Raw genomic sequence first — 23,847 nt, forward strand, 5'->3', positions numbered from 1 at the left:
TTCCCTGTAACATTTCTTAGTTTTCCACCAGCATTTCCTGTATAATAAAAATGTTTTAAAAAAAGAAATGTAGCTTTCTTTGGGACTTGAGAACAGCTGAAGCACCTGGTACAAGAATTCCCAAGTCCTAGCTGCTTTCACTGGCTCTTGGCATCTGCTGCTTGAGAAGCTAGGATGCTTTATGGGTTTCCACCGTGGACACTGCTTTCCGCTGCCACGTTCTGAAGCTGCCAGTCTCTAGAACTGAGTCTTGTTGATACTGGTGGCTTTGGGAACTGCCAAGTTTGCTATAGATGCTGTTTTCTGTGTCTCAGGTTGGGAAATTACTTTTTTATTAAACCTTCATCATAGCCTTAAACCTAAAGCCTATATATTCTACACCTACAATTCTCTGACTCATTCTTCAAATATGAAACTTAGCCAACATCTAAAAGAGATATATTACTTCTTATTCTTAACTAACTTACATTAGGAAGAATCTCTTAGCAAAGTCTCTATAGGGCTATCTTCAGCCTATATTTATAAACCTTATCTAAGTCTCATTTAAGCCTATACAATAAATTACATTCTATAGGACTACCTTAGCAAATATCTTATATACTTCCTATTTAAATTTATGTTTACAACTAACTTGGTCATTTATTACTACTTCTTTACTTCTTACAAGCTTATAATTATATGTCTTAAAGAAATTCTATAGATCTCTTTTACAAACTCATATTATCTAATTTAGCAAATACCTCAAGATTTCTTAACACTTAGAAGAGATTTAGAAAAGATATCTAGGGGAGATTTCTTAACTATTATCACTTTACATAACAGAACTAACTCAACACTAAAGCAAACATCTATAAAAGATTTTTTAGCTAAATTATTAACAAGACCAGAAGTACACAAATCATTTCTTTTTTTATTTTTCTTGGTTTTGTTTTTTTTTCCAGAGACAGGGTTTCTCTGTGTAGCTTTGGATCCTGTCCTGGATCTCGCTCTGTAGACCAGGCTGGCTTTGAACTCAGAGAGATCTACCTAGTTCAGCCTCCCAAGTGCTGGGATTAAAGGCATGCCCTACCACCTTTTTATTATTATTTTTTTTTTTTTGGAGACATGGTCTCACTATGTCGCTCTGCCTGGTCTTCAAATCAAGAGATCCATCGGTTTCTGCCCCCTGAGTGCTGATATTAAATAAACTGTACATTTGCACACCTGGCTGTCCCAACACTTCTTTTGGCTAAACATCTTAACATCTTTCTCTTAAGTCCCTCATTATTAGAATTTTTAGGGTTTGGGGTATAGTTCTGTGGTAAAGTAGTTGCCTAAGATAGGAACCCTGGGTTCTTCAGCTCTGAAAAAAAAAATGGAATATTTTATTTTCATGGTACTGGGGATCCAATTTTCACCTCAATTATCCTAGGCAAGTGCTCTACTGTTGAGCTGTATTCTAGAACTAAGAAGTAGAAGTTGTCTTTTTGTTTGTTTGAGACAGGGTCGTGCTGTGTAGCTTTGGACCCTGAATGGTTTGGAACTATGTGTACTAGGTTGGCCTTAAACTCACAGGCCTGCCTCTGCCTCCCAAGGGCTGGGATTAAAGGTGTGTACCACCATGCCTGACTAAAAAAAAAAATCCATTTTATATAATAAATGTGGGTACATATTTATTTTTCAAAATATAGATTCTGAAGTTTAACAAATATATGTAAAATTTTTTAATGTCAGGAAGTGGAAGCCGTGAATTAAAAGCTTGGATTCAGAGCTGAATAAAACCATCATAACTGCTTTTAGTAGATTGGATAAAATGACTTACACAATCATTTGATCTTCACTGGGTCAGACTGAAAGTCCTTCTGAGACAGGTGGTGATGTCACATGCCTTTAATCCCAGCACTTGGGAGACTGAGGCAGGTGGATCTCTGAGTTTGAAGCCAGCCTGGCCTACAGAGAGAGTTCCAAGGTGTCCAGGGCTACACAGAGACACCATGTCTCAAAAAACAAAACAAAACAAAAAAAAAAAACAGGAAGCCCTCTGGAAGGCAGCTTACCTCACTGTTCTTCCAGCCCGTCCTCAAAGCTACCTCAGAGTGCTGTGTGCCCCCTTCCTCAGGAGGAGCTGCCACTGAGAGAAGAACAGCGGGGTTCCAGGCTGGGTCCTTCAACAATGCGTTCTTTAGATTACTGTTCAGAAACAAGATCATGACAGAAGCCCACACACACACACACACACACACACACACACACACACACACACACAATGAGGCTCACATGGGTAATGGGGAGCAGACGGGAGCAGACACAGCTGCCCAGGTCCTGGCAGATGAAATGTACCAGGGCTGGACTTCATTGTTTATCTCATTTTTTTTTTCCTATTAGGAAACCCAAAACTAAACATCTGAGAGGGATAGACCCAAGTCCAATGGAAACTGGACCTGTTGCAGATCTTAATCCTGAGTTAAAGTTAGGATTATTTTGCCCAACCATGGTGCCGCACACCTTTATTCTCAGTACTTGAGAAGCAGAGGCAGGCAGACCTCTATGGTTTGAGGCCAACCTGGTCCTAGTTTACAGATAAAGTTCTAGGACAGCCTGGGCTACATATAGAGAAACCTGTCTCAAAATCACAAAACAAAAACAGGATTATTTTTATTTTATTTTGGTTTTGTTTTTTGTTTTTTCTTTCTTTCTTTTTTTTTTTTTTTTGTTTTTTTGTTTTGTTTTGTTTTTGTTTTTCGAGACAGGGTTTCTCTCTGTAGCTTTGGGCCTTTCCTGGATCTTGCTCTGTAGCCCAGGCTGGCCTTGAACTCACAGAGATCTGCCTGCTTCTGCCTCCTGAGTGCTGGGATTAAAGGCCTGCACCACCAACTCTTGGCAAATTATTTAAAAAAAAAACAAACCAGACCTCATGGTACAATATAGAGAAAAGGCCTTTTAACAATGAAAAAAGAAATACAAGAGCCAGGTGTGACTGAGGCCCACCTTTAATCCTAGCATTGAAAAGGAGGAAATTCAAGAGCAGCCTTGGCTACCTTAACAAGAGTTAATCTCTGAAAAGAGAAAAAAAAAGAGGGAGAGAGAGGGAGGAGCACTCAGGAGTCCCTTTGGGAATGTGAGCTCAAACAAGGAGTCTCTGGTCCCACAGCAAAAGGGTTTCCTCTCGAGAAACTTACAAAATGAAAATAGGCTGGAGCCAGGCGGTGGTGGTGCACCCATTTAATCCCAGCAGTCCAGAGGCAGAGAGAGGTGGGGATCTCTGTGAGTTCAAGGTCCACCTGGGCTACAGAGTGAGTTCCAGGAAAGGGGGAAATTTACACAGAGAAAACCCTGATTAAAAAAAAAAAAAAAAAAAAAAACAAAGTAAGAAAGAAAGAAAATGAAAACAGGCTGGAGAGATGGCTCAGCCATGAAAAAATACTGACTGCAGTTTCCTGGAGGCTAAAGTGAATCATGCTGAAGGGGAGCTGATGAAGACAGCAGATACACACCTCAAAATAGCATTCAAGAAATGCATGGACCTGACAGCATTCAGTGTGTTTAACTCCTATGAAGAAACAGACAACCATGCCGCTTAGAAGAGGGTTTGATGGGGGCTGGAGAGATGGCTCAGTGGTTAAAAGCACTGCCTGCTCTTCCAGAGGTCCTGAGTTCAATTCCCAGCAACCACATGGTGGCTCACACCCATCTCTAGTGGGATCTGATGCCCTCTTCTGGCATAAAGTTGTACATGCAGATAAAGCACTTATATACATAAATAAATAATGAAATCTTAAATTAAAAAAAAAGAACTTGACAAACTGAGCCACCGTGACCGATGCTCTTTAAGCGGTAGCTAGGCGACAGGTGTGCAGTGTTCACATCTGTGTCTCATGCTGGTTTGGAGCTCCATGAGAGCAACTATCACTGAGTTCCCTGGGCTCCACTAAGCAAATCCTTCCCCATATTCCTTAAAGGAAAAAAAAAAATACTGGCTGCTCTTCCAGAGGGCCTGGCTTCAATTCCCAGCACCCACTTTTTTTTTTTTTTAATGTGAAAGCAAAGAGCCTTATTTCAGCTCAAGCTTGCACTCTGTCCATAGAGGCAGCTGTGACAGCCCAGGCAGGGTAGGGTTTTTGTCATAGTAGAGGTTGGGGGTGAGGGGATTCCCAGAGTTCAGGATCCTGACTGGCTGACCCTTGTCTAGGGGTGTCTTGGCAAAAAGGGAAGAGGCAGCACCCACTCTCAACTCACAACCGTCTATAACTACCAATTCCAGGAGATCTAGCACCTCTGCTGGCCTCTCAGAGACTGGCATGCACATGGTGCACAGATATATATGCAGGTAAAACAAACACAACCAAAGTTTACAAAGAAAAAGTCCTTGGGACTTCCTCAGTATAGGAACATCTTGGTGAAGATTTCAATTTCTCACCTCAGGTCAGAGGACTAACACAAGATGATGTAACGGGAAGGGGAGTCTCACGTAGGCAGAAACTGGATGACACATTCATGGGAAAAGCCAGGGCATCACAGCTTGGGTTCAGAGAACGAGATGGAGACGGTGAGACTCCGGGTGTAGTGTGAGGACTCTGATAAGCCTGAAAGGCAGGGAGGTAAGGGTTCAGTTAGAAAAACTTCTAAGAAATCCTAGTCAGCAAGCAGGGCATGCTGGCATGCACCTGTAATCCCAGCACTAGAGAAGTGGAGGCAGGAGGGTTGAGAGTTCAAGGCCAGCCTGGGCTACATCAGACCCTGTCTCAACAGAACCGAACAGAACAAATAACCAACCATAGTTACCAAAGCAGTCTGAGGTGGGACACAAATAACAAAGGGTACAAGAGGCAGTTTCAAACGATGTGTTACAGCCTCATGTGTTTAATATGCTCACCTCCAATACTGAATATTATGCTACATATTGAAGGTAGGTGATGCCAGGAGCAGTGGTAGAGGCCTTTAATCCCAGCACTCGGGAGGCAGGTGCAGGCAGATCTCAGATCTCACGGCCAGCCTAGTCTACCTAGCAAGCTCCAGGCCAGCTAGAGCTACATAATAAGACCCTAACAAACAAGTAAAACTGAGTGTAATTGTGAAGTGAACAGCCACTTTGGAACGCTGGCAGCTTCCTACAATGTTGAGCATGCATTTCCTACAGGGATGCTCACAAGCATCTGTGACTCCAGGTCCAGGGGATCCTCCACCCCCTCCTGGCCTCTGCAGGCACTGCATGCATGTGGTGTACAGACATTCAGGCAAACACTAAGACACACAAAATAAAAACAAATAAAATCAAAAATGAAGAAGAAATTAACAGTAGAGTCTACATAAATGAGGATATCTGTGTCAATGAGTTACCTTCATATTATAAAGATGTTCATTCTCCTTAAGGTAATCTATAAATAATTTTTGAAAGGAACTTGATACTCATTTTAAAATGTATATAACAGTGAAAAGGTCCATGAGCAGCTTTGTCAGTTTTGAAAAGGGCCATAGGAGGGACTCACCCTACCCCATGTTAGAACACATCACAAAAGCCACAGCAAACACTCTAACAGCAGGAATGGGAGGTGCTGGGACCTGGAAGAACAAGGAGGGACCCAGAGCACCCAGATGCTAGGGCATCAGGGGGAGAGGCAGTTACCAACCACAGCGGCCAGGGCCTCCATGGAGAGAAAAGCAAGCAAGCTGCTCCCACACACACCCCCAGATACAATGTAACCCGGGGAATCACAGGTTAAGAGAAAAGAAAACTGACTGAAGGGACTGGAGGAGTCGTTGTGATTTGGGGAACTTTCTCTGTTTTTAAAGAACAATGTATCAAAAGCACTGCTGGAGAAAGAAACACTGGACAGAAGGTGGTGGAGCAGCTTTTAATTCCAGGACTTTGGAGGCAGGGGGATCTCTGAATTTGAGGCCAGCCTGGTCTACAGAGCGAGTTCCAGGACAGCCAGGGCTACACAGAGAAGCCCTGTCTGGAAAAACCAAAGGTGAGGAGAGGAGACAGGGAAGAGTTTATTCTGGGGTTAGAGAGATGGCTCAGAGGCTAAGAACTCTGGCTGCTCTTCCCGAGGTCCTGAGTTCAGTTCCCAGCATCTGTGTAGTGGCTCCCAACTGTCTGAAAAACAGCATGCTTGAGAGGCAGAGGCAGGGGGATCTCTCTGAGTTCAAGGCTAGCCTGGTCTACACAGCTAGTTCAAGGACATCCATGGCTCTTACACAGACAAACTATGTCTCGAAAAAACAAAGAAACATGTGGGTGGGGGTGGAGCAGGGAGACGCTCAGCCAGGACTTAAAAGTCTGACACCCTTGTTCAAGCCCACAATCCATAGAAAGATGGAAGGGGAGAAATGACTCCACAAAGTTGTTCTGCGACACCACATGCCTTCACTCACACACAAACACAAGAAAATAATTTTTATTATTAATTAGCTGATTAGCTGACAATTGTCTAGGGGTATCTTAAAAAAAAAAATAGGTATGTGCTAGATTCAAGGACATCTGGTCACCTTATCTAATGGTTGGAAAGTTTGGATGTCAGGTACTTGCTCATCCCTGGGTGGATCCCTGGGTTAGGTATCAGCTTAAGGCTTTTCCTGGATCTGGGTGTTGCCTGCCAGTAAGCCTGTCACAGAAGCTGTGTCTAGGCCCCTAAGCCTGTCATGGCTGCTGTGTGGTCAAGCTATTTTGGGGGGGCCCCTTCACACTTCCTCAACCATTGGACAATGACAATCAACTCCCACACATGATTTCCACACACAGGCACTGTGGCACCCATGTACCTGCATGCACATGCTATCAACGATTGAAAAAAAAAAAAGCTGGCATGGTCTTTAACTTCAGCACTCAGGAGGCAGAGATCTCCATGACTTAGAGGTCAGCCTGGTCTGTGTAGTGAGTTCCAGGACAGGCAGGGTGAGAGTGGCAGGGGTGGGGTGGGGTGGGGATGAAGACGGAGAGGAGAGAGGAGAGAGGAGAGAGGAGAGGAGAGGGAGAGGAGAGGGAGAGGAGAGGGAGAGGAGAGAGATAGACCCTTTCTCAAAACAGAAAAGAAATTGAAAATAAACAAGACAATAAAATTTCACTAGTCAGCTCAGGCTAACCTTGAACTCACTAGTCTCAAGGTCATGGAGATCTACCTGTCTCCGTCTTCCAGGTGGGACTGCAGGTATTAATTACCATTGGTTCCAATGTCAATTTGCCACAGATTGAACTCACCTGAGTAGGGAGCCTCCCCTGAAGATCTGTGCTGACTGCCTTGACTGATGGGGGAGGGCCCATGGAGACTGCGGACTGACCTTCAGACAGAATTCCAGGTAAAGAGGGTAATATAGAAGAACATAAGGACATTCCCTCGCTTCTTTCCTTCCTTCCTTCCTTCCTTCCTTCCTTCCTTCCTTCCTTCCTTCCTTCCTTTTTCTTTCTTTCTTTCTTTCTTTCTTTCTTTCTTTCTTTCTTTCTTTCTTTCTTTCTGTTTTTTGAGACAGAGTTTCTCGATGTAACTACCACCCTGGCTGTCCTGGAACTAGCTCTATAAATCAGGCTGGCCTCAAACTCAAGGAGATCCATCTGCCTCTGGCTACCAAGTGCTGGGATTAAAGGTGTACACCACCACTGTCTGGCTTCCTTTTTGTTTTTTGTTTTTTTTTTTTTAAATTTCTTTTTGTGTGTGTGTTGAGGTGGGGCATGTCTGGATTTAATAAAGATCTTATGCTGGGCTTTGGTGGTGCACACCTTTAATCCCAGCACTCGGGATGTAGAGACAGGTGGATCTATGTGAGTTCGAGGCTAGCCTGGTCTCCAAAGCGAGTTCCAGGAAAGGCACAAAGCTACACAGAGAAACCCTGTCTCCAAAAAATAAAAAATAAAAAAAAATTAAAAATAAAAAAAATAAAGATCTTTAGAGCCTTTGTGAGAGCAGGGTCCCACACATCTTGGGAAACCCACACTGATGGCAACAGGGCTCTAGGGCCTGCAGATGACCCCAAGGCTGCATTTCTTCTGGCTTCTCCTAGTCACTGAGCATTGTGGCTTAGCTCATTAGGCTGTCTCTTGTCTTAATTAGCTGCAGGTGACCCTGTTTGGGCAGTCTTAGCTCTGTACAATCCTGGGCAGTAAATCCCAGGATGGCGCCTCCTCTTTTCAGAATCACTTCTAGGTCCACAGGCTTAGTCCATTATCTTCCCAGCAGCATCCATGGTGCTGGAGCAGTGGCTGAGAGTTACATCCTGGTCCTGGATGGAGGTGGGTATTGAGGATTTATTTTATTTCATTTTATGTGTATGAATGATTTGCCTGTATGTATGTATGTCTATGTGCCACCTGCCCATGGAATTCAGAAGAACGGAAGAACTGAAGTTAGAAATGGTTGTGAGCCACCATGTGGGTGCTGGGAATTGAACTTAGGTCCTCTGCAAGAGCAGTCAGTGCTCTTAACTACTGAGCCATACCCCCAACCGCATAGAGAGAGAATTTCTTTAATTTCATTTTATGTGTATGAATGTTTTTCCTAAAAGGATGATTATGCATCATGAGCAAGCTGCATGCCCAGAAAGGTCAGAGGAGGGCATCGGACCCCCTGGACTGGAGGTACAGACAGTTGTAAGCCACCATGTGGGTGCTAAGAGTTAAACTGAGTCCTTTGCAAGAACAACAAGTTTTCTTGTCCATTCCGTGTGGCTCCTGTGTGCACACGTTTAGGGCCGAGCACTTGGATTGGAAAACAAATAGGGGCCTCATCGCTGGAGAACACGATTCTCCCTCCCTCAGCAACCGCTGCTTGTAGCTTTTCATCTAGGGGTGGGGCCTTGTGAAATTTCCCCATCAACACTGGCATGTCAACTGGTGTGTGGTCATTATGAAGGTCTTGTTCATGCCCCCTCTGGCCCCCAGGGGGCACCAGACATGTGTACATGCAGGCAAACATACATATAAAAATAAAAATAGATAAACCTCAAAAGAAGTCCCTAAATCCAACCCTAGCAACCCTCACTGCACCCCCATCAAAAACTGCATTATGATAAAATGACGTTAGAGGAAGCAGAGAAAAGACAGACATAAGGCTGAGCGAGGAGGCAAATGTCTATAATCCTAGCACTTGAGACAGAGGCAGGAGGATTTTGAGTTTGAGGTCAGCCTGGGCTACAGAGGAAGACCCTGTTTCAAAAACAAAAACAACAGCAAAATAAACCCCCTACACAGAGAAAGCCAAGTGCCCTGGGGCAGGGGCAGGGACTGTAGGAATTTATACAGTAACTAATCCTGCCCAGAGCAGAGCAAAGTGCAGTTTCCCTCCTGAACTTGATCCAGGGCAAAAGCCCACACAGAACACCCTGCTGAGAGACTGCTCCTGTAGCATCCAAAGAGATCCCAGGGGATCTGAGGTCACAGTTTAATTAGTGACTGAACCATGTAGACACCTGCTGGAAACATTCAACTTCACACATGGAGACTTATTCTGACTCAGAACTGATTCCCCAAGCCCTACCCCCACCCCACCACCCGACCCCCACTTCTCCCTCCCTCTTTGTCCCCTGTCTATTTTAGATAGGGGCTTGACATTTTGCCCAGGCTAGCCTCCAACTCCTGGTCTCAATGATCTTTCTGCCTCAGACTCTCAAATGTTAGAAGAAGCTGGGGAGGGTGGCACATACCTTTCTTGCCACATGCAAGACAGAGGCAGGTAATAATACATCCTTTTCAGGTCCTTGATGAAGTTGAAGACCAGATAGTTATAATTATATGTTTCCCTAGCCATGATCAGAGGGTAAATTAGACAGGAAACTTTAGACTCACAAAAATAAGATACATGATAGACTATTTTCTTTAATTTTGCTAAATATGGGCTGGAGAGATGGCTCAGCTGTTAAAGGCTAGGCTCACAATCAAAAATATAAGAGTTCGGTTCCCAGCACCCATGGCTGTCTCTCCAGCCAATCAAAAAAATAAAATAAAATAAAAAATAAATAAATTAGACATTGTGACTATAATTCTTGCTTGGTAACTGTTTTGTTACATGTAATTTTATTATATTAAAATTAAAAATTTCCTTTTTGATTAGACAGGAGAGGGGAAGTGCTGTGAATATGTGTTGTTCCCATTGGAAAATAAACAAAGCTGTGTTGGCCTATGACAAGAAAGCTTATAGCCAGGTGAGAAATCCAAGAGAGTTAGAGAGAAAAGAAAGGCAAAGTCAGGAGAGACCCGATCCAGCCACCCAAGAAGGAAGATGTGAAAGTACTGGTAAGCCTTGTGGAAAACATAGATTAATAGAAATGGGTGGAATTAAGTTATAAAAGCTAGTCAATAATGAGCCTGAGCCATAGGCCCTACATGTTGTATTAATATAAGCCTCTGTGTTGTATTAATATAAGCCTCTGTGTTGGGAATGAGCAGCTGTGGAACTGAGCCAGACAAAGGAAAACTTCCAGCTACTGATCTCTGAGTTCAAGGCCAGCCTGGTCTACATAGTGAGTTCCAGGACAGCCAGGGTTATATAAAAAAGACCCTGATGCAGAAAAACAACAACCAATTAGAAATGCAGCAGGTGGGCACCACTACGACCACAGCCCAGCCCCTTCCTCTACTTGACAACACCAGGCTCCTGGGACTCACTTGGTAGCCCAGCCTGGCCTCGAACTCACAGAGATCCGCCTGCCTCTGCCTCCCGAGTGCTGGGATTAAAGGTGTGTGCCACCACCGCCCAAAAGAAAAGAATTTAAAAGCTAGCTACGAGTGCCTCTTCTAGGAAGCCAGAGAAGCAAGGCAACACCAGAGGTCCCTCACGGTTTCTATGTCACCTTCCCGTTTCCGCTCCCGGTGGCTCCTCTCGGTGGTGGACTGTGGCCTGGAAGTAGAAGACAAATAAATCTTTTCCTCCCCCAGGCTGCTTACGGTCGGAGTGTTTTATTACAGCAACAGAAATGAACAATGACAACCAACGGCAGATGGGCTAAGCCCAGAGAACTCCATTCCAAGACATCATGTGCCCAGGTTGGCCTAAAATCCTCAGGCTCTCCCTGCCTCAGCCTCCACAGTGTGGGATTACAGACAGGGATGATGATGGCTGGCTCATGATTGCATTTTCCCCCCAAACTAAAAATCTCTTTCAGAGCCAGGTGGTGGTGGCCCAAGCCTTTTAGTCCCAGTACTCAGGGGGCAGAGGCAGGTAGATCCCTGTGAGTGAAGCCACTCTGTTCTACAGAGGGAGACCCAGGACAGCCAGGGTTACACAGAGAAACCTTGTCTGGAAAAAAAAAAAAAAAAAAAAAAAAATATATATATATATATATATATATATATATATATATATATTTCCAAATGTCTTTTTTATTTTATGTGTATGAGTGTTCTGTCTGCATATACACTGTGTCATGCTTGGTACATGTGGAAGTCAACATCAAATTAAAATAAAATTTTAAAACATTTATAAAATACAAAAAAAAAAAAAAAAACAACAAGATTACATTAAAAAATGCTCCCAAATGAACAGTAGCTAAACAATGGGACTGAATGTGGTGGCATACACTAATTCCAGCTCCTGGGAGGCAGAGGCAGATCTCTGGGAGTTCAGGGCCAGCAGTTCCCATACATTCCAAGGCAGCCAGGACATGAGAGAGACATGAGGAGACGCCCAAAATAGGACCACAGATTGTGGTCAGCCAGCTGTAGGAGCAAAGGAGATAAAGCAGAGCAGGCAGCGCTGTGGACAAGGCTGCAGACACCATCACTCTTTCCCAGGTCAGGGGTCACTGCTCATCTCCTCCACGGTGCCCATCCCGGGTGTCTTCCACTCCCTTCACATAGTGTACCTGGATCCAAGCGAGCCGACCAGATTATAAACTGATGTGATGGTAGCATTCCTGGTGGCGGAGGGAGGACCAATAAACCACACTGAGAGAGACTCTGACTGTCACATCTTCAGCTCCTAGACACAGAGGTGTGAATAGTGAAGAAAGCATAGAGGGGCTATCAAAATGTCTCACTAGGCCGGGTCGGCGGTACAAGACTTTAATCCCAGCACTCGTGGGAGGCAGACAGATTTCTAGGTGTTCAAGGCCAGCCTTCTATACAGAACAAGTTCCAGGACAGCCAGAGCTACATAGTAAGACCCAGACAAAAACAAACAAACAAAAATGTCTCACAGGGTAAATGGTACCCATCATGCAGCTGGAAGAACTGAGTTTGGTCCCTGGAAGTCACATGAAGGTGGGAGGAGAGAAATGATTCTACACAGTTGTCCTCTGCCTCTACATGTGTGCTGTGACATGTGGGTGCACACACGCACACATATATACACATAATAATAAATACATATCACTAAAAGTATAAATGTAGGCTGGGCAGTGGTGGTTTATAACTTTGATCTCAGCACTTGAGAGGCAGAGGCAGGTGGATCTCTCTGAGTTTGAAGCCACCCTGGTCTACAGAGTGAGTTCCAGGGCAGTTTGAGCTACACAGAGAAACTCTATCTTGAAAAACAAAAGAAAATGTATGAAACTGCAGAGATGGCTCAGCAGTTAGGAGCACTGGCTGCTCTTCCAGAGGACCCAGGTTCAATTCCCAGCCCCAACATGGCAGGCCACAACTGTCTGTAACTCCATTCCAGGAGATCCAGCATTCTCACACAGATATACATGCAAGCAAAACACCGTGTACATAAAATAAGAATAATTATTTGAAAAAGAAATTATTTTTAAAATTATAAGTGTGCTGGGCAGTAGTAGCACACTTTTTTTTTTTCCAAGACAGGGTTTCTCTGTGTAGTTTTGGTGCCTATCCTGGATCCTGCTCTGTAGAGCAGGTTGGCCTCAAACTCACAGAGATCTGCCTGGCTCTGCCTCCCGAGTGCTGGGATTAAAGGCATGAGTCACCACCTCCCAGCAGCACTCGCTTTTAATCCCAGTGCTCACAAGGCAGAAGCAGGGGGATCTCTGTGAGTTTCATGCCAGCCTGGTCTATGAATCAAGTTCCAGGACAGCCAGTGCTGTTAGAGAAACCCTGTCTGGAAAAACAAAATAACACAAAATATAAACTATGTAACAATAAATTTGAACATCTAAATGAAATAGATGATTCTATTAGGAAGTATAAATCAGGGCTGGCAAGATGGCTCATCAGGGAAAAGGAGCTGGGCACCAAGCCTGATGACCCAACTATGATTCCTGGGACCCACATGGTGGAAGGAAAGAACCAACTCCCACACTGTCCTCTCACCTGCCCACAGGTGTTATGTGTGCCCCACCCACATGCAGTAAATAAATAAATAAATAAAAATGTCATCCATCCCCTAACCACGGTCTCTGTACTTGCGCATTAAGGCAGGAAATCGTTGTTACTTTATGAGCCAAGACAGGGGTCCCGGTGCAGGAACTGACACTGGAGGAAAGAAAACGCAGGACCACTCAGTAGGCACAAAGAACATGAGCCTCTGCTCTGTTTGGAAATTTCTTCAACTTCCAGATCTTTGGGGAAACAGAACATGCTTCCTATTTCAGAAGTTGAAAAATAACCAAAACTCTGACTTCCTGGGCTCCCTTGGCAGCTGGGCACCAGGCATGTGACTAACCAGACTCACATCCAGGCTTCTGTTAGCTCATAATCGCAGAGAAGGAGGAACAGTGTGGAACTCTGCAGCCTCAGGAGTCTCGGAACAATGTCTGGCTCAGCGGCTGAGGCGACACAAGCTTCAGTGACTTGATCCTGCAGCAGGGGCAGAGATCTGCTCACCAGACTGGTTCTACAGCAGGGTTCTGGGAACCGTTCCTGGCCACATAACTCCATGTCTGGTTTTTCTGCCCAGAAAGTCTTTGAAGTAGCCAATGTCGTTTTTTGTTTTTGTTTGGGGGTTGAGACAGAAACATGTTATGTAGTTGAGGCTGGCCTCAAACTCATTATGTGGCCAAACCAACCTCATCTTAGCAATCCTCCTGCCTCAACCTCCTCATAGCTGCTGGGATTAGAGGTATGCATCACCACATGCAACACAAAACATGGTAATGCTGTTTTGCCTAGGCTGGGGTGGAACTTCCATCTCAACCTCCAGAACAACTGAGGCTATGGGCACAAGTGACACTGTGGCCATTTTTCCTTTTTTGAAATGAAGTGCTGGGATTAAAGATGTGCAGCACTTCCCAGGCCTAGGCCATGTATCCTTTTCCTGTGGCTCATACCGGAAAGGTGATAGCACCACAGTAGAAAGACCTCCATCCCCAAAGGTTCACCATCAGTGCCTCCATCTCTGCTCCCTTCTGCCTCCCCTCTGATTCTGCCCTAGTTCCACGTAGCAAATGATGTGAGCGGCAAGTCCAGAAGTCGGCTGCAGTTCCCTTGTGTCTACTCCTTGTCCGGTCATCAGCAGTGAGGGGAGATGGGGAAAGCTCCCGTTCATGATCCCCCTCTGAGAAGGTAGGATCTTTACATCATGGCATGGGGCACTGGCCCAACAGACGTAACAGCTGACTTTCTGCAACACAGGACAAACCCAGGCTTGCAGAAACAGAACAGTTCCCAGAGGGATGAATGTTGAGCTGGAACTCGCCAGAAATTAAGTATTGGGAAAAGGTAATGAATGAAAGCTCAAGTACGGCAAAGAGGGATCAGGAGGGGGAGAGCATTAGACAAGGGGGCTGAGCAGGCAGGTGGGCAAGACTCAGACTTGCAGGCCCGGAAGGCCTTGTGAGGTACTGCAGACTGCCTCCTGAGAGCTGTCAGGAGCCATGATGAGGTCAAGTGGTTGACAGATTAGCACACTCGCAGGCAATTCTCCCATGGAAAATAGAGGGGAAGTTGGAGATTTCCGGGATAAACCAGAAGGCTACTGCAGGATAGGAAGAGACAGTGCCCTGGCCTGGGCACTGGGGGATGGAGATGTGAAAGAAAGCAGAGTTAATTCAGCAAGCCTCGATAATGGGGGAGTCCGAAGAAGGCAGTAGCACTGGGAGTATTCAGAGTCATCAGGTAAACGAGTAGCTGTGGACAACAGAGGAGGAGTGCTATTTCTCAGTGGGTTTGTTTGTTTGGAGAAAAAGTCTCAGGATACAGCCCAGGCTGGCCCTGAACTCATGTTCTTCCTGCCTCTGCTTCCCAAGGTCTAGGAGTGTAGACAGTTCTGCACCTCCATGGCTAGCAGATGAAGCGATTTAGATAATGAAGTTGTTCATTGGTATATTGGAGTTTTGGTTTTGGTTGTTTTCTGTTTTGTTTTTTGTTGTTGTGTTCATGAAAAGGGTCTTCCTTTGTAGCCCAGAGATGGCTTCAAACTCATGATCTTCCTGAGCCTCTCAGATGAGGTACACTGTTTCTGTACTGGTGGAACATGTAAGAAGAGAGGTCGGAGAGACAATCAGACCTAAGGATCTAGGCCTCAGGGAAAAGGGTCTAGACCAGGGATAAAAACATGAGTCTGGGGCAGAGGTGATTAAAGGCACAGCAAAGTATGTTCCAGGTGTTTATGGAGTATATGTTAAGAAAGCCCAAGAATGCTCTGAAAACAGGTTTACTGCTGCAGAAAGGGAGAGGAAGAGAGAGCCACAGAGAAGGCTGAGAGGGCCAACCACACAAGCAAGAGGAAAACCAAGCAAATGGGTGTCATTCGTCATGTCCCCAGGAGGGACGAGCCCAGGGTATGGATGCTGCAAAAACGTTTAGAGAGCATCAGCCAAGAGCGCAATGGATGGAGAAGAGGGTGCCAGCAGCCCCAGGTTTGGGGGAATCAGTTTAGGGCTAGGAAAGGTGGCAGTGGGGTGTGAGGGAGCAGCCAAGGAAAATTAGGCATCTCTAAGAACAGCTATGGAGGGGGAGGAGGGAGGGCAGCAGGCAGAAGCTGCACAAAGTTGGTGGTTGGAGAGTCTCTAGATCTTTCCAGGGTGGCAGGAAAGGGAGAGTGTAAAACCAAAGAGGGTTCTGGGGAAGGCTGTGGAGAGAGGTGATAAGGGCTTGTCCCTGGGGGGAGACTGGACCCTGGGTCCCAGGAGTTGGTTATCAGGTTGTCCTTTCCTCCACAGGTCCTCTATCTTTTTCCTGCTCTTGGCCTGGCTCTCCTTGGAGCTGGAAGAGAGAAGGACCCAGTCATAGCCTGGAAGAAGCTCCGTGCCTTCAGAGGTCTTTCTGCCTGACTGTAAGCTGGGGCTGGGACCAGAGGAGGGGGATCTGAGGGGGGACTAAGAACCAAGGACTGAGGACAGGGGTGGAAGAGAGGGAAAAGGCTGGGAGGTATGGAAGCTGATTCTGGAAGGCATCCTGAGAGCTAGAGCAGTGCAGGGCTGGAGCCAGGGAAATGATGCCCAGGGCCAGGGTGGCATCCCTTATAACTCCCTTTGCCATCAGGTCCTATGGCTCTCCTCATCCTGCTGTTCCTGCTGCCAAGCCCCTCACATTCCCATCCCACCTGTGATGTCTCCAAAGTGACCAGCCTGCTGGAAGTGAACTGTGAGAACCAGGGGCTGACCGCATTGCCCGCAGACCTGCCAGCAGACACAGGCATCCTCCACATGGGCAAGAACAAACTGGGTGCCTTCTCCACAGCATCCCTGGCACATTTCACTCACCTCACTCAGCTGGACCTGGATGAATGTGAGCTGACCAGCCTGCAGACTGATGAGAAACTGTCAAAGCTGGATAACCTGAAATTATCCCACAATAATCTGCAAAGTCTGCCCTCCCTAGGAAGGGCTCTGCCTGCGCTCACTATCCTTGATATCTCCTTCAACCAGTTGGAATCGCTGTCTCCTCGTGTCCTGGAAGGTCTAAGCCAACTCCAGGAGCTCTACCTGCAGAACAATAAACTGAGGAGTCTGTCCCCTGGACTCTTTATGTTCACCACCAAGCTGAACAAACTCAATCTGGCCAACAACAAACTGGGTGAGCTACCCCCTGGGCTCCTAGATGGGCTGGAAGATCTTGACACCCTCTACCTTCAAGGGAATCAGCTTCGTACAATCCCAAAGGGCTTCTTTGGGACCCTCCTCTTGCCTTTTGTTTTTCTCCATGGCAACACCTGGTATTGTGATTGTGATATCCTCTACTTCCGCAACTGGCTCCAGCAAAATTCCAACAATGTCTACTTATGGAAGGAGGGTGTGGATGTCAAGGCCATGACCCCTAATGTGGCCAGTGTACGATGTGTCAATTTGGGCTCTGCACCTGTCTACTCCTATGCAGGGAAGGGCTGCCCTGTCAGTGGGGATAAGGATATAGACTATGATGACTATGATAATTTCTCTGATGTACCTGCTACCAGGGCTGAGGTCAAGTTCTCTACTAACACCAAAGCCCACACTACCCACAGGGGCCTACTCTTAGAGTCTCCTACTTCTCCAGACAGTCAAATGCCTTCTTGGCCTCCAACCCACAAACCCACTAACAAACAGGACACATCCACACACATACAAATCCCTCGTTTCACCACACTCCCACAGAGCATGAAACCCAATGTACACACTTATAGTCTAAAACCCAAAACTATACCCATCATCACCCCAATCACCCTAGAGCCTACCTCTACCCTGACTAGCTCAGAGCCCAGCACCACACCAATGCTTACCGCCTCCACTCTGACTATTCCAGAGCCCACCACTTCCACCCTGGCTCCCCGAGAGCCCAGCAGCACGACCCCAACCACCTCCACGCTGGCTCCCCCAGAACCCAGCAGCACGACCCCAGCCACCCCCACCCTGGCTCCGCCACACCCCAGCAGCACTACCCTAACCACCCCCACCCTGGCTCCCCCACAGCCCAGCAGCACTACCCTAACCACCCCCACCCTGGCTCCCCCACACCTCAGCAGCACTACCCCAACCACCCCCACCCTGGCTCCCCCACACCCCAGCAGCACTACCCCAACCACCCCAGAGCTCAGCACCATCCCAACCACTCAAGTGTCCACCATCACCCCAGCGTTCACTACCACCTGGGCGTCTATCCCAAATGAGACCAGTTCAGAACTATTCTTTACCACAGAACTCTCTTTACTCCTAGAATCCATCACAACAACCCCAGAGTTGAACAGCTTCCTAACTGTCCACGAGATGGCTCAAGGGAATTCTGACACTTTCAAAAGCGATCCTTTTGTCAACTCTGAGTTCTGTTGTCTCCTCCCCCTGGGCTTCTATATTCTGGGTCTCCTCTGGCTCCTGTTTGCCTCTGTGGTACTCATCTTGTTGCTGATCTGGACCTGGCACGTAAATCCACACTCTCTGGACTTGGGCCTCTCTGCCGCCTTGGCCACCAGCACACACACCACTAATCTGGAGGTGCAGAGGGGAAGACAAGTAACCTTCCCCCGGGCCTGGCTGCTCTTCCTTCAAGGGTCACCCCCCACTTTCCGTTCCAGCCTGTTCCTATGGGTGAGGCCTAATGGGCGTGTAGGGCCTCTGGTAGCAGGACGAAGGCCCTCAGCTCTGAGCCAGGGTCGTGGTCAGGACCTATTGGGAACAGTGGGTATTAGGTACTCAGGCCACAGTCTGTGAAGGTGAGTCCTTTGGAGATCCTGAAACACTCAAAAGACTCTACTGGGATCTAGCTGGGAGTGGGGAGGTGGGGGCAGTGGTAGATGAGACTGCCACAGGGGCATTCTATTTACTTCTTTATCTGAAGCCCCCTCTTTACATCCAGAGCTCACTAATCAAGAGGCAGTGAGGTGATGGAACCAGGTGGTCATTGAATCAAGTTCCCTATGTTGCTTACAGAATTGCCAGGCCATATGGTCACTGCTACCATTTTGGGAAAGAGCTAGAAACAGCAAATAGGAATGGACATGGGGCACTTGAGAGATGGCTCAGAGATTTAGAGCACTGACTACTCTTCCAGAGGACCTGAGTTCAATTCCAGCACCCACATAGCAGTTCACAATGGTCTGTAACTCCAGGTCCAGGGGACCAAACACCCATGCCGAACTCCAATGCACATGAAAATAAATTAAGAGATAAAAGGGATCAAAAATAAAAAGAATTCAAAGTATTAACAAAAAAAAAAAAAAAGAACGAAATGGAGCATTGTTCCCACTAAGAAAACTTGGAAAGCCATTATCAAGACAGGAGCACTATCCCTAGGTATCATGAATATTTTTTTTCTGTAACACGTCTTAGTTTTCCACCAGCATTTCCTGTATAATAAAAATGTTTTTAAAAAGAATGTATCTTTCTTTGGGATTTGAGAACAGCTGGAACACCTAGTACAAGACTTCCCAAGTCCTAGCTGCCCCCACCCTGACCCCAACCACCCAACAAACCTCCAGTTGTAGCTGAGGGTGGGTAGGTGGACGTAAGGGGTACTTCCTCTACCTTAGCGATTCTTCTGCAGGATTTGAGGACCCCCCAGGCTACCTCAAACATCACCTCCAGAATAGAACAATGCCCTAGAGCTGAGAGCCAGTGCTAAAGCCTGCCTGCCTGCAGCAGAGGTGGGTACATTCCTCAGACCCACAACCTCCAGAGCACAAGTCTCCACACTGGCCAGGTCAGGACTGGGAAAGGGTGTCATCCTGGTGAGTTTGACTGGAGAGTCTTAGGTCTGTTGCCTGCAAAGCTGGATGTAACAGGCCCCTCCTCTCCCCCAAATCCACTGATTCTGCCATTTGCTAATCTCACCAATGAGGCCTTCTTCCACACCTCATCTCTGTTCAGTCCCGGGCTTGGGGCCCAGAGAAGGGAAGTCTGCATCTTTCTGGCTCTACAGACTGCCCTTCTCCAGATGGTTCTAGACCTTCCTGTGAACCTGACTGAATCCCTTTCGTGCCTTCAACTCTTCCAGGTGGAGGGCAAACCTCAGAGGTCAGCCATCAAGGACTTCTCTTCATGGACTCCGCCCACCAGTCCAGCTTCATCTCCCTTGGCACTGTGTACTTGGCCCACTGCATGTCTCATGGGTCACCTGTGTGAGCAGGGCTCCTCCTCTGAGCCTGGCCTCACTCTAGCTAGGAGTTCTGCCTCTGCCCTCTGCCCTCCTCCTAAACCTGACTGCTACCGCTAACCAGTTCTGTCCTCAGCTGGGCACGGTGCAGTCCCCTGCTACAGCACTCCCAAATGTTCCTTGTCATCATCTTCAAACTCCTCTAGGTGCAGGGCTTCAAATGTGTCCAGGCAGCCCCCACGGATGGCCTAGGACAGTGTGCATGGAAGGACTAGGGGCAGGAATGGCAGGGGGCCCAGCACACTGCAGCACCATCATGTGTTGAGGCTCTGCCAAGGGCACAGTTCGCACCTGCTGCCTGCCTGTTCTCTGGCCTGGCACGCAGCCCTCAGGCTGCCCAGCACTCGCCGTGCCCCCCCCCCCCCAGTTTGACCTTCCCGTATCTTTTTATGGTCCAAGAAGTTTGCAGGATCCTTCAGGGCCTGGGAATCATACTTAAGAAATGGATGACAAATAAATCCCTTTCCCCATCCAACCCAGTTTCTGATCAATATTCTTTCTTTCCTCAATCCTTGGGTTGCATTCCAGTGTGCACCCTCAAGAGATCTGGACTTCTCTCTCAACCCCTGTGGGTCCATCCCACAAAAGTCCAACTTAGTATTTTTTCTTTTTAAATTTATTTCCTGGAACTTGTGCTGTAGAGCAGGCTGGCCTGGAACTCAGAGATCGGCCTGCCTTTGTCTCATTGGACTAATGGTGTGGGTCACCGCTGCCCGGCTCTCATTTTTAATTTTTTGAGACAGGTTTCTCTGTGTTGCCCTGGCTGTCCTTGAACAGACAACTGCCTGCCTCTGCCTCCTGGGTTGAGATTAAAGGCGTGTGCTGCCACACCCCACTTACTTCAGTTACACTCCGCATCCCCTCCCTCTTTTCCCTGAAAAGGCAGTCATGAGATCCCAGAGGCCTTCCCTGAGAACTGTGATATGGTTCGTAAGGCTGCTGCAGTTTTGGGCAAATGGCTTGCAAGCCACGTACAAGGCCCAGTTCTCTCTCTCTCTCTCTGTCAGCTGCTGAGGCACGACTTATTTAGGTAGTATTTTCATAAAACCAGTCGGTGATTTTCTTTAATATTTTTTTGTTTAAAAACTCCAGTCTGTTTTCCAGAGACACTGGCTTCTTTGTGCAGTTAGCTCCCCCTAGGATCCTCAAGACTATCCAGATTTGGGGTTGGTGTTATCAATCCAATTTATTAATTTTGTCCTCAGGGAGGAGGAAGCCATACCCTTCCACCACAGACCCTTGTGGTCATCTGGATAGCTTCTGCTCTCTTCTATCTCCTCAGCTCTGTCTTGGTTTCCCCGGAGAGAGAGGTCTGTTGTCTTGTGTGCCCTGAAACTAACACCCAACGGGCGACTAGAAGTCCTCAGGGAAGTTTCTCAGGTCCTCCTAGGAATAGCCAGGGACAGAACGATCCTAAGCATCAGGCCAGGCATGGCAAGCTGGAGCAGGGGTGGAAGAGATTAAAGTTCTTAACCGCAAAGGAGTAAACCACACTGGAGAGGGAAAATAAATAGAGGAGTCCAGGGTAGCAGAATCAGGCCCCCAGGGCGCACCGACTGGAGGAGCAGTAGGTGACCCGGGAGCCCTGGCACTCTAGTCCCAGGACCTTGCCACATCAGCCACTGAGGAAGAGACGCTTGTAGGCTTTGTTCATCTGTTCCAAGAAGATGAAGGTGAGGACAGTGTGGGGGCCCAGTCGGGCATAGTACGGTGTGAAGCCCTTCCACAGGCTGAAGAAACCCTCATAGCGGACGACTTTCATCAGCACATCCTAGACAGACAGGCGGGTAAGTGCTGGGGCTAAGACCTGGCCTCAAGGACTCTGTCCCCTATACCCTGCTCCCTCAATATCCCTCCCAGGGCACCCGCCACACCGTGACCCAGGCTCCCCCTCCCTGCCGCCTCACCAGGCCGTTCTTGTACTCTGGCTTCCCATCAATCATTCGCATGTTCTGGATCCTGAAAGAGAGGAAGCATGTGTGAGAAAGACGAAAGAAGGCCTCCCCAAAGTGCTCCAGGCCCAGGCTACAGACTCACCTCGTTTTGACAATGTCCACAGGCATGGACGCGGCAGTGGTGACCAGGCCACTGATCATGCTGGCACAGAAGTGGCACAGAATGTTGTCAGAGAAGTAGCCTGGGAGGTGAAGAAGCAGTAGGTGGAGGTCAACTCTCAGGGAGCTCAGGCCAGGCTGGGCAGTGAGTATTCAGCTCTGGGTCTCTCACCTGAGTCCAGCAAGAACTGCTTGGATTGCGAGTAGGAGGCCAGCTGGGCAGCATTGACCACGACAGCTCGAGCCATGGTAGGGATGCAGCCCTGGAGGTGAGAGAATGGAGGCAACGGAGAGAGAGTTAAAAAGCCAGAGACTTGACCCCACATCCCCCAAGACTCGAACCTCTCGTGCTCACCCTCCACAGTGTGGGGACTCCCTCTTCCCTGGCAATTCGAATGAGGGCATTAAACACATTTTTGTAGCCACGGCGCTGGTCAGCTGGAAGCCTGGGGAGAGGGCAGGGGAAAGCCAAGATCAGGATAGCTCAGGGTCCAGAGGATCCGAGAAAGGCAGGCCTGAGCGGGTTAAGCGCCCCGCTGTAGACCTCGGCTAACAGAAACATGTAAAACCTAGTCCTTTCGTTTCTAGATCCCAGGCACGGGGCTGGAGTCAGGCTCAGACCTGGAACTCACCGGCCATCGGCGGTCATCCTGATGAGAGCCACCTCGGCTGGCGTCCCCACGAAGGCGCCGGTTGCACCTGCCGTCATGCCAATCAGGGCTTTCAGCAGGAAGCCAGGGGGTGTCCCATCGGCCCCAGTCAGGCGCTCAAACAACACCGTATAGATTCCAAGCCGAGTAGTGGTGTAGGTGGCCTGGCGCAGTAGGCCAGCGGACAGCCTGAGAAGCAGAAATGTCAGCACAGCTTATCAAGCCAAGGTCTGGACCTGCCAACCCCAACCCTCCCTTCCCAACTTGAGGCCCCAGTACCCAGTATAGATGCCCTTCAGCCCTTCTGCCTTCAGGATGCTGGTGAGGGCATGGAAGCTGGTTTTGTACTCTCGAGTCTTGGCCCCTTCGCCACTCAACTGCATCCGGTTCTTCACCAAGTCCAGAGGCTGCACAAAAACGGTAGCACCCATCCTGAAGGGAAGCAGTAAGACAGGAAAGGCATCAGAGATCAGCGGTCCCAGCTGCAACCTGGCAGCAAGAAGTTACAAAGGTCAGGGCCTGACGTGCAGCTACGGATTCAGGAGGCTGGTGGGCATGAATGTCAGTGTGTGCACGAAGGGCAATGTGCCAGACAAGAAGTTCAGACGTCCAGTAAAGACCACGCAAATCAAAACGGTTCAGGCAGTTCCTCAGTGTTCAAGCAGAATCAGACCACAGGCAGTCTGACTTAGGAGTGGAGGGCATCCACAACCTAGGACTGCTTGGAAGCAGTCCTCTAACAAAGCGTTTTAACAACCTCGACCCACCACACAAACAGGCCAGTGAAGCAATGGTGGTGGAAACCCGGGGCAATGACCCTTGACTGCAGCCAGCCCAGGAGGGGCCCCCGCAATGGGTGAACAGATCCTGGCAGCCCATCAGGGACCTCGCAATACTCTGGACATCACGGTGAGCCCCCACCGGCTCAATTTACTGGAACATACCCCGAGATGCACTGGGCCCAGCTGCTTGCGCCCGTCCCTTCCTCCTTTCTCCCATCCCTGGGGCCTGAGCTTACCCAGCCAGGCCCCCAAACAGGAACTTGACCGACTTAGGGGAGGTACGGGGCTTCCCGTCCATCCGGCCAGCGCCGGGACTCGCCGTCGCCGCCATCGCCCCTTGATGGCCCTCGGCTTTGGGTCCCGTGCACGCACAGCCCCGCTCGCGCCCAAGGTGACACCAGCGCGCAACAGGGCGAGGGCGCGCGCGCGCACGCCCCTCCGACAGGCAAGTCTGGCTCCAGCCAGAAACTGGAGAGGGGGAGGAGAGGGGGCGC

The 23,847-nt window shown here is 48.2% G+C and overlaps 2 protein-coding genes and 1 long non-coding RNA gene across 10 annotated transcripts; 1 reads left to right on the forward strand and 2 right to left on the reverse strand.

Moving 5' to 3' along the window:
- Positions 1 to 10,704: 10,704 nt before the first annotated feature.
- LOC143266899 (uncharacterized) lies at positions 10,705 to 13,655 on the reverse strand. Of its 3 annotated transcripts, XR_013041721.1 has the most exons (4): positions 13,536 to 13,655; positions 13,253 to 13,336; positions 11,770 to 11,885; positions 11,488 to 11,623 (listed from the first exon to the last, which is right to left on the reverse strand). It is a non-coding gene; the product is annotated as an uncharacterized LOC143266899 (long non-coding RNA). The 3 variants fall into 3 exon arrangements; XR_013041720.1 differs by lacking the exons at positions 11,488 to 11,623; positions 13,536 to 13,655 and adding an exon at positions 10,705 to 10,805 and having other exon boundaries at positions 13,253 to 13,388; XR_013041719.1 differs by lacking the exon at positions 13,536 to 13,655 and having other exon boundaries at positions 13,253 to 13,388.
- On the forward strand, positions 13,602 to 18,944 carry LOC102908724 (platelet glycoprotein Ib alpha chain-like). 6 transcript variants are annotated; one of them, XM_076542763.1, is made up of 6 exons: positions 13,602 to 13,922; positions 14,235 to 14,365; positions 14,435 to 14,521; positions 15,468 to 15,660; positions 15,964 to 16,076; positions 16,286 to 18,944. In XM_076542763.1, exon 6 carries the CDS (start codon positions 16,291 to 16,293, stop codon positions 18,424 to 18,426), a length of 2,136 nt encoding a protein of 711 aa, XP_076398878.1. In that variant the 5' UTR covers positions 13,602 to 13,922; positions 14,235 to 14,365; positions 14,435 to 14,521; positions 15,468 to 15,660; positions 15,964 to 16,076; positions 16,286 to 16,290; the 3' UTR covers positions 18,427 to 18,944. The 6 variants fall into 6 exon arrangements, with proteins under 6 accessions (XP_076398878.1, XP_076398882.1, XP_076398883.1 ...); XM_076542767.1 differs by lacking the exon at positions 15,468 to 15,660 and having other exon boundaries at positions 13,608 to 13,922; XM_076542768.1 differs by lacking the exon at positions 14,235 to 14,365 and having other exon boundaries at positions 13,784 to 13,922.
- A 2,090-nt stretch (positions 18,945 to 21,034) lies between these two features.
- Positions 21,035 to 23,831, reverse strand: Slc25a11 (solute carrier family 25 member 11). Its single transcript, XM_006994120.4, has 8 exons — positions 23,590 to 23,831; positions 22,851 to 23,003; positions 22,554 to 22,760; positions 22,277 to 22,367; positions 22,094 to 22,184; positions 21,905 to 22,004; positions 21,775 to 21,826; positions 21,035 to 21,638 (listed from the first exon to the last, which is right to left on the reverse strand). The coding sequence occupies exons 1-8, from the start codon at positions 23,682 to 23,684 to the stop codon at positions 21,483 to 21,485; spliced, it is 945 nt and encodes a 314-aa protein (XP_006994182.1). The 5' UTR covers positions 23,685 to 23,831; the 3' UTR covers positions 21,035 to 21,482.
- Positions 23,832 to 23,847: the final 16 nt, after the last annotated feature.

The sequence above is a fragment of the Peromyscus maniculatus genome, chromosome 8 (assembly GCF_049852395.1).
Source record: "Peromyscus maniculatus bairdii isolate BWxNUB_F1_BW_parent chromosome 8, HU_Pman_BW_mat_3.1, whole genome shotgun sequence".
Taxonomy (NCBI): Eukaryota; Metazoa; Chordata; class Mammalia; order Rodentia; family Cricetidae; genus Peromyscus; species Peromyscus maniculatus.

What these genes read in the sequence shown, in the direction of transcription:
- LOC102908724 (XM_076542763.1), top strand. Translation starts at nt 16,291, where the DNA reads ATGGCTCTCCTCATCCTGCTGTTCCTGCTGCCAAGCCCCTCACATTCC.
- Slc25a11 (XM_006994120.4), bottom strand. Translation starts at nt 23,684, where the DNA reads ATGGCGGCGACGGCGAGTCCCGGCGCTGGCCGGATGGACGGGAAGCCC. An exon ending in CTGAAGGGCATCTATACTGG is followed by an intron (nt 22,761 to 22,850) that starts GTACTGGGGCCT and finishes TCTGCTTCTCAG; the next exon opens with GCTGTCCGCTGGCCTACTGC. An exon ending in GAGTCCCCACACTGTGGAGG is followed by an intron (nt 22,185 to 22,276) that starts GTGAGCACGAGA and finishes TCTCACCTCCAG; the next exon opens with GGCTGCATCCCTACCATGGC.